Source organism: Pseudochaenichthys georgianus, chromosome 22, assembly GCF_902827115.2.
Source record: "Pseudochaenichthys georgianus chromosome 22, fPseGeo1.2, whole genome shotgun sequence".
NCBI classification, from domain to species: domain Eukaryota; kingdom Metazoa; phylum Chordata; class Actinopteri; order Perciformes; family Channichthyidae; genus Pseudochaenichthys; species Pseudochaenichthys georgianus.
The window spans coordinates 11411834-11424156 of record NC_047524.1 but is presented as its reverse complement, the minus strand read 5'-3'; the positions used below and the strand labels follow the sequence as shown (position 1 = coordinate 11424156).

At 42.3% G+C, this 12323-nt stretch overlaps 1 protein-coding gene across 1 annotated transcript in view; it reads left to right on the top strand.

The window, feature by feature from the left end:
* The window catches only part of dync1h1 (dynein, cytoplasmic 1, heavy chain 1), a 35286-nt gene extending 27691 nt beyond the window's left edge, over positions 1 to 7595 (top strand). The window contains exons 65-78 of the mRNA XM_034111141.2: positions 70 to 230; positions 311 to 422; positions 539 to 599; positions 684 to 807; positions 921 to 1034; positions 1155 to 1325; positions 1620 to 1837; positions 1933 to 2036; positions 5313 to 5521; positions 5778 to 5931; positions 6171 to 6313; positions 6449 to 6617; positions 6895 to 7019; positions 7156 to 7595. Coding sequence (XP_033967032.1) covers positions 70 to 230; positions 311 to 422; positions 539 to 599; positions 684 to 807; positions 921 to 1034; positions 1155 to 1325; positions 1620 to 1837; positions 1933 to 2036; positions 5313 to 5521; positions 5778 to 5931; positions 6171 to 6313; positions 6449 to 6617; positions 6895 to 7019; positions 7156 to 7284 — 1994 coding nt within the window. The 3' untranslated portion in view covers positions 7285 to 7595. The remainder of the gene's footprint in view (positions 1 to 69; positions 231 to 310; positions 423 to 538; positions 600 to 683; positions 808 to 920; positions 1035 to 1154; positions 1326 to 1619; positions 1838 to 1932; positions 2037 to 5312; positions 5522 to 5777; positions 5932 to 6170; positions 6314 to 6448; positions 6618 to 6894; positions 7020 to 7155) is intronic.
* Positions 7596 to 12323: the final 4728 nt, after the last annotated feature.

The following is a 12323-nucleotide window of genomic DNA, read 5'->3' as shown; positions in this document are numbered from 1 at the left end:
TATATATATATATATATATATTCTTTGTATACATGACATGCTCTAATCTGTACATCGCTCTCTGTTCAGCTCCCATTGGCCAGGCGGTGCACCAGCTGTTGCTGATTCAGGCTTTCCGCCCCGACCGTCTGCTGGCTATGTCCCACATCTTTGTCTCAAAGGTGTTGGGCGAGACCTTCATGAGCATCATTGAGCAGCCTCTTGATCTGGCTAACGTCATAGATAACGAGGTAGGTTCCAATATTTCGGCAATAATTTTCTCTGTCTTGTTGAATCTGTCGCTGACTTTCCTTCTCTTGTGTGTTTGTAGGTGAAGCCCAGCACTCCAGTGTTGATGTGTTCTGTACCAGGTTATGATGCCAGCGGCCTAGTCAGAGATCTGGCTGCTGAGGAGAACAAACAAATCACCTCCATCTCTATTGGTAAGGAAGGAATAAGATCATAGTCTTAAGACACAAATGAGATCCTCGGGTCAAATGTTGAATGAGGATACACATGATTATATTCTCACACGATTATATTCTCACACTGACCACAGGTTCGGCTGAGGGCTTCAACAAAGCAGACCGGGACATCAACACTGCGGTTAAGTCTGGCAGGTGAGTAATGTTTGTTCTGCGTATTTTCTTCGCATGCACACTTTGTTTTGTTGTGCTGATGAACTGACTGGTTCCGTCCTGCAGGTGGGTGATGTTGGAGAACGTGCACCTGGCCCCTGGATGGCTGATGCAGCTGGAGAAGAAGCTTCACTCCATGCAGCCTCATGCCAGCTTCAGGCTTTTCCTCACAATGGAGATTAACCCCAAGGTAAACCATGTCACTCATTAAAACATTCCATTATGAATTCATTCTCACTTCTAGCACCTGAGTTCCTTTCCACTTTCACTCCTCTAAGTCTCAGTACTGTGCTTCCTCACCAGGTTCCAGTGAATCTGCTTCGTGCCGGTCGTATCTTTGTGTTTGAGCCTCCTCCTGGTGTCAAGGCCAACATGCTCAGAACCTTCAGCAACATCCCTGTGGCTCGCATGTGCAAGGTGACCTAATCTGGATTTACAAAAGCACACACTCACACCTAAAGTCTTGTCATTACCAACCATCAATTCTGTCTGCGTTTGCTGCCTTAATGACTATTTTTCCTGTTTCTGTTTGTATAGGCTCCCAACGAGCGTGCTCGTCTCTACTTCCTGCTCGCTTGGTTCCACGCAGTCATTCAGGAGCGTCTGCGCTATGCCCCACTGGGCTGGTCCAAGAAATATGAGTTTGGAGAGTCTGACCTCCGCTCTGCCTGCGACACCGTGGATACTTGGCTGGACGACACTGCTAAGGTAAGATTTTTTATATTTTCAATGTAAACTTATGTCAACAAACCATAGATAAACACACTTCAACTACAATACGTTTTTTTATTCATTTACCAGTATATGCTCTGTATCGACCTAGAATTTCGGTGCATCCCCCCAGTAAATATAACAACCATGACACTCTTTCCCTTCACACACACACACACACACACACACACACACACACACACACACACACACACACACACACACACACACACACACACACACACACACACACACACACACACACACACACACACACACACACACACACAGGGTCGTCAAAATATTGCACCAGACAAGATCCCCTGGGCGGCTCTGAAAACTCTGATGGCCCAGTCCATCTATGGCGGCCGCATTGACAACGAGTTCGACCAGCGTCTGCTCACCACCTTCCTCGATCGCATCTTCACCAAGAGAAGCTTTGACAGCGATTTCAAACTGGCTTTCAAAGTTGACGGGCACAAGGACATCAAGATGCCCGACGGAATTCGGTTAGTAGTGTTTTTTTATCGTTTGTTAATATTTAAGGGATGTTTTATTTTATGACGCCACCCAGTTAAAGACTAATTTTTTTTATTTGTTACAGGCGTGAGGAGTTCATACACTGGGTAGAGTTGCTTCCTGACACCCAGACTCCAGCTTGGCTTGGGTTGCCAAGCAACGCTGAGAAGGTCTTGCTCACCACTCAGGGTACGCCACAGCCGGTCCTCTTCATCATCTGTATTTGGGTGCTCTGTTACATTAACTGGACCACAACATATCCTGATTCTCCTTCCTCAATCTATCTGTTCAGATTCCATGATTTCATTGTGCAGACCATTAACCATCTCTCTCTCTAGTGTCTTACCTTTTGTTTTGACAGGGGGTCACAATCTTTCATGTTTGCCTCTGCTTTGGGCAGAATACTGTGTGCATGTGGTGGAAGAAAATGATTCATTAAGGGTGCTTCCTTACTTACTAATCTCTCATCTTCTCATGGATTCACTTCATCAATTAGTTTTCCATGGCATCCCAAGTAGCTCCTAGTTTCAGTTTCTCATTCCCACAGGTCCTTGAAATCCATGAAAGAAAGTTTGATAAAGAATAAAACGAATAAAAAGCGTTGAAAGCTATATGAAAATGGAGATAAAACGATATGGGTCAATTGGGAAGGCTTGAATTCGTAATTTGTGTAAAAATGGAAGTTATTTTGGTATTACTTTTATTTAAAGCTAGTTGTGGAAATTCCTTAAAGAGCCTGTGACACGGTTTTCCCCCATCATCCAAACCCATCAATTTGAGTACATATTGTCCCCTTGAAAACCGTTACTGAACTGATTTTGGATATTTGTACTTTGATAACCATTAATCTGCCCTTCAATGTTGACAATTTTCTGGATCTTCTCGCGGATTCTTCAAGTCCCGCCAAATGATGGGTGACGTCATTGCGGGCACAGCGCTCCAGCTGCACCGTTCAGGATCCCAGCATCTGCATGTAAACCTATATATATATATATATATATATATATACAGTCAGATGTAAACGCACGACAGCGCACACAGCAGCAAGCTCAGACAGCGATGACAGGTTAATGTTGAACGTGTCTGAGAGCTCATATGAGGCTGAAGGATCGGTTTATGTTGTATCTGTTAGAAGTTTAGGAATGAGGTGCGTCAATATGGGCGATCATATGGTCATGTAGCCAGTGGTGGAATGGGACTAAAAATCATCCCGGGACTCTCGACCGGCCCACTTCGGTACCGCTAGTAAATTGTCAACGGGGGGAGCGGGGGGATGTAAAATACAAATATAATGTATAATGTCTGTGTCTTTGACATTAGCGCTGCTAGCCACCTGTGCCCTGTACTACGAAGCCAGTTCAACAGACCCTGGATATGTTTGAGTAACAAACAAACTAACAACAAACTAACAAACGAGATCTCGCTAAGCGGTCCTACGACGCTGGTTATCAACTCGGTAAATCAAGCCAGGGTTTCTCTCTCCAGCTGAGAGCGCGTTCACGTCTAAGACACGAGTGGATCTGACTTTAATTACATTTGTCTCGAGTGTTTCGTCAACATAATGTGTTAAATAATACTTCTGCATCCAGTCTGTGACACTGAGTGTTGCACGGCCAGATGAGGCTGGAGAAGCTGACTCAGATAAGGAAATATATGATATATTATGATATTATATGATCGATGATGTAATATGAATGATAAGTGCGACACGTCGGCGTCTTCTCTGCATACGGCAGTTTAAACTGTATTTTCTTTATCCTGTAATATGACTTGAGAGATTTAAACTCCGCACACTGAGTTAATCTCTTTTCTATAGACACCGGAGGCGGGCAGCGTCAGGTAAAATAAGTTATTTAGCCTTCTCAAACCTGAGCCTCACGCGCCGCCTATGGGGGATGTGCTAGTTACTTATCCGACCGGCCCACTTCGGTACCGGCCCATCGGGATTCGTCCCGATGGCCAGTCCGCCACTGCACCCAGCCCACGTAAACTGTCAACGGGGGGAGCCTTGCTGCGGGGAAACGGTGGACCTAGTGTCCCGATCGGAGTGGGAATAATAATAATAATCCGTGCATTTTATCCATTAATTTCCCCAACATTGTGGTAAAAAACCACACGTTTAATCCACGTTGGTGTACTACAACTACAAAAAGCATCGGTTTGTTTTCTCATCAGTAAATGCAGACCGGCTCAAACAAACGATTTATAATCATCATCCTCACTCATCATTTAATGTATCATATGTTCGCCGAATTGACATGAAAGCACTAATAAATGTAGTTTCATCCACTTGTGTTTATAACCACAAAAATAATCGATTTGTTTTTATATCACATCCGACGGGAGGAAATTCAGCAGCTCTCACTCCTGATTTTTAATCCTAATGTAATCATCATCTTCACCACGATCATTTATGTTTATGTCGCCGAATTGACATGAAAGCACTGACACATATGAATATACTGTAGTCAACTTCATTAAAATGTTATTAACGTGCCTAAACTCAGTAATTCACCATTTCTACGCATGACAACACACTTTGTCCGTGTTTGGCTCTCGAAGCGTTCCCGCATTGACGTCACTTCCGGCTTCCCCCAAAACTTCAAAATGAGTGAAGGAATTTCCCCGCGATGTTCGAAATTATTGATATTTAACGAAACGGTATCGCTTTTTCTTTTTTAAACTGACGGTTCAAGATTACTAGTAGCCCAATATTTCATTGCACAACAGTTGTTGGGATGGTGTCACAGGCTCTTTAAATGTGATGTTTCAGAAGGGAACCCAGTCTTGTATATTGTAGTCCTACATATCAGCTGTGTAGTCTAGCCTAGCAGTCTTCGTAGCCATCGTACTTTAAAAGGTGTTCTGCCCAAAGGAAGGGTGTGTGTGTCCTCACCCTCCAGCAGCTGCATTTCACAGCCATCATGTCGCTTTGCTGAAATTTGTATCCACTCCCCACCTTGAGATTAGGATTTAAACAACCACACTCCTCCCCATCCCCTCAATCACACCCCCCTTCCCTCCCTGCTTTGTCAGATTGATTTCCACACCCCTCCATTTTCCACAATCCCAGCTGCCAAATCCTCCCTCTTCTCCACCCTCACTCCTGTCCCTTTAGATTCTCTCTCCAGCCCGTTACCCTATAGTGTTTACATGTATTTATTTTACATATCCAGTTATTCATGAAAGTGCTTAATTCATCAACCTGGAAACTGTTAAATGGTACAATTTAATGTGAATATTGCCTGAAGCCTTGTGTCTTTTGTCCTGCTCAGTGTTGTCCTTATTTGTTTCTGTCTGCCACAATTCCCTTGTTTTATACAAAAAAATCTTTATTAACACTTCCTCGAGGTAATCTGTTTGTTTCTTTGTTCCACTATTAATTTCTTCTCCCCCTACCTCCCACCATGGCCTTGTCTTCCACCTCCTTCCCCGCTCACTCGCTCCCTCCACCTGGCTGCGCAGGCATTGACATGATGGGTAAGATGCTGAAAATGCAGATGTTGGAGGATGAGGACGACCTTGCCTACGATACGGAGATAAAGGAGCGCACTTCTTCCACATCTGATGCCCAGCCGGCCTGGATGAGGATCCTCCACACCACCGCCTGCAACTGGCTGCAGCTGGTGCCCCAATCTGTCAATCCACTGAAACGCACAGTGGAGAACATCAAGGTAAAGGCAGAAACAGGAGGAAGGTTGTTGGCAAGCAGACTTCTGGAGACGTACCTGTACAATTATGTTTAAACAAGAAGCTGTACAACATCCTCTGCAATTACTGCTATGTAGATCCGTTGTTTTTGTTTAAAATGTGTTATACTGATGAGGTAAAATGAAATGAAACGAAAGCACAGGTTTGAATTTCAACAGATGAACATGCACTTGCTTTTCTTCTGTATTTGATTTGATTTCCTTTTTTCCCAAACACCAGGACCCACTGTTCCGCTTCTTTGAGCGTGAGGTGAAGATGGGCGGCAAGATGCTGCAGGAGGTCCGCCAGGATCTGACCGATGTGGTGCAAGTGTGTGAGGGCAAGAAGAAGCAGACTAACGACCTGCGCTCGCTCATTAGCGAACTAGTTAAAGGTAAAATCTTCCTTCTCACTCATTTGTAACCATGTTTCTTTATACTTGCTTTATTGAGATCAATGAACATGGCAATTTAACTTTTTTTAGGGCTACAGCTTTTATTTTTATTTGTTAGACTCCTATTGCAGCTCTACATTGTGCACTTAAAAATCATTGGTTGTTTTGACCAACAAGATGTCCTTATACCGCTTGTACTTTGAGAGAATAACTGGTATACACCCTCTTCTTTTCCCCAGGCATCCTCCCTCGCAGCTGGTGTCGCTACACAGTTCCAGCCTCCATGACGGTGATCCTGTGGGTGGCAGACTTCAGTGAGCGAATCAAACAGCTGCAGCAGATATCCCAGGGTGCTGCCAGTGGGGGTGCAAAGGAACTGAAGGTACCGTTTGGTTAACTGTTGGTGCACAGTATCAAACAACCTGTATATGAATGTCATGTTAGATTCCTTAAACATCGACAGAGCCACTTAGAGTAATGTTATTTTTGTTTTTTTCTCCTGTTTCTCCTTCTGCAGAACATCCATGTGTGCCTCGGCAGCCTGTTTGTGCCGGAGGCTTACATCACCGCTACACGGCAGTATGTGGCCCAAGCTAACAGCTGGTCTCTGGAGGAGCTGTGCCTGGAGGTCACTGTCACCACCGCCCAGGGTGCTGCCCTGGACGCCTGCAGCTTTGGCATCAAAGGTAAGATAAGCAGGGTCAAACTATTTATTTAGCAGCATGTACCCATAGTGTGAATGTAATCATTTGCATCTAGGTACAACATTTATAACATACAGATATTTTTTGACTGAAAAGTTTGATCAGTTACTTCAAAGTATTGTACCATTATCCAGCTCTATATGGAGCCTTATTTCTGAGTGTGGCAAATACTTACTCAACTTTTGAAAACGTAAGTACTGTTCTATTATTTATTTTTTAAATGTTGTTCAATTGTGGAACATTTCACTGTTTCTCTCAGGTCTGAAACTGCAGGGAGCTACTTGTGCCAACAACAAGCTGTCTCTGTCCACCACCATCTCCACTGAGCTGCCTCTCACTCAGCTCCACTGGATCACGCAATGCAGCGCTGAGAAGAGACACATGGTACGAACAAGATGTTTTTACACAATATATATAGCTTCGTTTTTATCAAATAATCCATGCAGAGACTATTTAGGAAAATATGTCTTACTGAAATGATTTTGGCCACCTCCTCATTTATTTTTTATTTCTCTTGCAGGTGTGTCTTCCTGTGTACCTGAACTTCACAAGGTCAGATCTCATCTTCACCGTGGACTTTGACATCGCCACCAAAGAAGATCCACACAGCTTCTATGAGCGTGGAGTTGCTGTCCTGTGCACCGAGTAGATGGAACATTCCTCAAGACCAGCGTCTTGATTATTAAACCACATAATCCCTTACATGTATTGCTTATTAACCACCATTTAGAAAGTAGCCTGTTGCATTCCAATATAAAACGTAGTTAAAATAAATTGTGGAGCAGTAATTTACACGTAGCTATGATAGTGTTTTTGGAAGGTAAAGAGAGAAGTTGTCAGATGGTAAATGAAGAGGAGATGAAAAGGAAAGTTGAAAGTTAGTTTTTATGAAGGAAACTGTATGTTTTTAGATTGAATAAAGTATGTTGGAATCAAATAAAAATGCTTTAATGACTTCAATGTTGTCTGTGATGATAAATTGGACACAAATGGGGAAACGGATGACTTTAAAAATCAACATGGGGGGAATTTCCCTTGTCGTTTATAAAATAGGCTTAGCAAAATGAAATGGTTGACAGCTTCACATAATTTACCCAATCACTTCTATAACTTCATTAAAGTACAATACAAAAATGTTGTATATGCTAGACCTCATTATTTCCTATTCAATATCAGAAATTATACAGAAGGCCAAACTAACCAAAGTAGGATAAAATATTAAGTTTTCAGTGGATTACTGCCACCTGTTGGTTTAGATCAGGGGTCGGCAACAGGCGGACCGCGGTCCGGACCCAGACGCCGACCTATACGGACCCGGAGCTATAATCAATACATTAATAGGGGATTTTTCGAGATGGGTCTGGCTGCAGACCGCAGCAAGGAGGCGTTTCCTATAGGGGCATTTCCTAACTTTTTTTATCCAGCTGCTTTTATAAATCCTCGCAGAAGAAGTCATTGTTCTAGTGATGGGAATTCCGGCTCTTCTTGCTGAGCCGGATCATTTGGCTCACCAAGAAGAGCCGGCTCTTTCGGCTCCCAAAGGGCTCTTCAGTTTACCACATATTATACCTTTTAATTAAATCAAATGTAGCGCTGTTTTGACTAATGATTTATATGTGTACACATATCACTTAAATTATTCAAGACATCCTTTGTACTAAAGTATTCAAAAGTAAAAATTACATGTTTAATATAAATTATTTGCTGTGGCCAATTGTTTTCATTGCATTTACAGACCCGTGTAACTCTCCGATACCACCCAATTAATGCATTGACTTGCTTGTAGAACCACGCTACACAAAACAGATGGCAACACCTACAAAAACTATTTAAAAAAAAAAGGGGCTACTGTATCAACCTATATAAAGTATATAAATATAGTTTTTCGCCCTGCAGGAGAGGGGAGCGTGCTTTGAGATCAACTGCTAGGCTGCAGCGGGGAGAAGAGGGGGACAAAAAGTAGACTGCGGTCAAGCCAGCCTCCACTTGGGAAAACACAGTCAAGCCAGCCCGCACGTGATATTGGGGTGCGCGAATATTAGAAGCATTACGGTAAAACCCCAGGGCTTATTCGGTCAATAACAAAAACACCTATAAAAACAAACCAAACATATTAAATTAAGAAATATGTACTATATAATGTGATCAATAATTATTTAAAACAAACTACGTATAACTACCACGAGTAAATGTAAAATGTAAGGAGTTTCAAAATAAAAGTCCTTTGAAATCTCATATTGAAATCTCATATGAGCTATCAGCCCTGTTTAGATAAGAATAAAACGAAATCTCTCCCTGATGCAAGACTCATCTCACTGTAGGGTGATAGAAGGACACCCCATCTACTCACCCAGAAAAAATCAGGACATTCTGATGTGGAGTTTCAAAATAAAAGACCTTTGAAATCCCATATATGAGCTATCAGCCCTGTGTTTAGATAAGAATAAAACGAAATCTCTCCCTGATGCAAGACTCAACTCACTGCAGGGTGATAGAAGGACAGCCCATCTACTCACCCAGAAGAAATCAGGACATTCTGATGTGGAGTTTCTAAATAAAAGACCTTTGAAATCCCATATATGAGCTATCAGCCCTGTGTTTAGATAAGAATAAAGCGAAATCTCTCCCTGATGCAAGACTCATCTCACTGCGGGGTGATAGAAGGACACCCCATCTACTCACCCAGAAGAAATCAGGACATTCTGATGTGGAGTTTCAAAATAAAAGACCTTTGAAATCCCATATATGAGCTATCAGCCCTGTGTTTAGATAAGAATAAAACGAAATCTCTCCTTGATGCAAGACTCATCTCACTGCAGGGTGATAGAAGGACACCCCATCTACTCACCCAGAAAAAATCAGGACATTCTGATGTGGAGTTTCAAAATAAAAGACCTTTGAAATCCCATATATGAGCTATCAGCCCTGTGTTTAGATAAGAATAAAGCGAAATCTCTCCCTGATGCAAGACTCATCTCACTGCAGGGTGATAGAAGGACAGCCCATCTACTTACCCAGAAAAAATCAGGACATTCTGATGTGGAGTTTCAAAATAAAATACCTTTGAAATCCCATATATGAGCTATCAGCCCTGTGTTTAGATAAGAATAAAACGAAATCTCTCCCTGATGCAAGACTCATCTCCCTGCAGGGTGATAGAAGGACACCCCATCTACTCACCCAGAAAAAATCAGGACATTCTGATGTGGAGTTTCAAAATAAAAGACCTTTGAAATCCCATATATGAGCTATCAGCCCTGTGTTTAGATAAGAATAAAACGAAATATCTCCCTGATGCAAGACTCATCTCACTGCAGGGTGATAGAAGGACACCCCATCTACTCACCCAGAAGAAATCAGGACATTCTGATGTGGAGTTTCAAAATAAAAGACCTTTGAAATCCCATATATGAGCTATCAGCCCCGTGTTTAGATAACAATAAAACGAAATCTCTCCCTGATCCAAGACTCATCTCACTGCAGGGTGATAGAAGGACACCCCATCTACTCACCCAGAGAAAATCAGGACATTCTGATGTGGAGTTTCAAAATAAAAGACCTTTGAAATCCCATATATGAGCTATCAGCCCTGTGTTTAGATAAGAATAAAGCGAAATCTCTCCCTGATGCAAGACTCATCTCACTGCAGGGTGATAGAAGGACAGCCCATCTACTCACCCAGAAAAAATCAGGACATTCTGATGTGGAGTTTCAAAATAAAAGACCTTTGAAATCCCATATATGAGCTATCAGCCCTGTGTTTAGATAAGAATAAAACGAAATCTCTCCCTGATGCAAGACTCAACTCACTGCAGGGTGATAGAAGGACAGCCCATCTACTCACCCAGAAGAAATCAGGACATTCTGATGTGGAGTTTCAAAATAAAAGACCTTTGAGATCCCATATATGAGCTATCAGCCCTGTGTTTAGATAAGAATAAAACGAAATCTCTCCCTGATGCAGGACTCATCTCACTGCAGGGTGATAGAAGGACACCCCATCTACTCACCCAGAAAAAATCAGGACATTCTGATGTGGAGTTTCAAAATAAAAGACCTTTGAAATCCCATATATGAGCTATCAGCCCTGTGTTTAGATAAGAATAAAACGAAATCTCTCCCTGATGCAAGACTCAACTCACTGCAGGGTGATAGAAGGACAGCCCATCTACTCACCCAGAAGAAATCAGGACATTCTGATGTGGAGTTTCAAAATAAAAGACCTTTGAGATCCCATATATGAGCTATCAGCCCTGTGTTTAGATAAGAATAAAACGAAATCTCTCCCTGATGCAGGACTCATCTCACTGCAGGGTGATAGAAGGACACCCCATCTACTCACCCAGAAAAAATCAGGACATTCTGATGTGGAGTTTCAAAATAAAAGACCTTTGAAATCCCATATATGAGCTATCAGCCCCGTGTTTAGATAACAATAAAACGAAATCTCTCCCTGATCCAAGACTCATCTCACTGCAGGGTGATAGAAGGACAGCCCATCTACTCACCCAGAAAAAATCAGGACATTCTGATGTGGAGTTTCAAAATAAAAGACCTTTGAAATCCCATATATGAGCTATCAGCCCTGTGTTTAGATAAGAATAAAGCGAAATCTCTCCCTGATGCAAGACTCATCTCACTGCAGGGTGATAGAAGGACAGCCCATCTACTCACCCAGAAAAAATCAGGACATTCTGATGTGGAGTTTCAAAATAAAAGACCTTTGAAATCCCATATATGAGCTATCAGCCCTGTGTTTAGATAAGAATAAAACGAAATCTCTCCCTGATGCAAGACTCAACTCACTGCAGGGTGATAGAAGGACAGCCCATCTACTCACCCAGAAGAAATCAGGACATTCTGATGTGGAGTTTCAAAATAAAAGACCTTTGAAATCCCATATATGAGCTATCAGCCCTGTGTTTAGATAAGAATAAAACGAAATCTCTCCCTGATGCAGGACTCATCTCACTGCAGGGTGATATAAGGACACCCCATCTACTCACCCAGAGAAAATCAGGACATTCTGATGTGGAGTTTCAAAATAAAAGACCTTTGAAATCCCATATATGAGCTATCAGCCCTGTGTTTAGATAAGAATAAAGCGAAATCTCTCCCTGATGCAAGACTCATCTCACTGCAGGGTGATAGAAGGACAGCCCATCTACTCACCCAGAAAAAATCAGGACATTCTGATGTGGAGTTTCAAAATAAAAGACCTTTGAAATCCCATATATGAGCTATCAGCCCTGTGTTTAGATAAGAATAAAACGAAATATCTCCCTGATGCAAGACTCATCTCACTGCAGGGTGATAGAAGGACACCCCATCTACTCACCCAGAAGAAATCAGGACATTCTGATGTGGAGTTTCAAAATAAAAGACCTTTGAAATCCCATATATGAGCTATCAGCCCTGTGTTTAGATAAGAATAAAACGAAATCTCTCCTTGATGCAAGACTCATCTCACTGCAGGGTGATAGAAGGACACCCCATCTACTCACCCAGACAAAATCAGGACATTCTGATGTGGAGTTTCAAAATAAAAGACCTTTGAAATCCCATATATGAGCTATCAGCCCTGTGTTTAGATAAGAATAAAGCGAAATCTCTCCCTGATGCAAGACTCATCTCACTGCAGGGTGATAGAAGGACACCCCATCTACTCACCCAGAAGAAATCAGGACA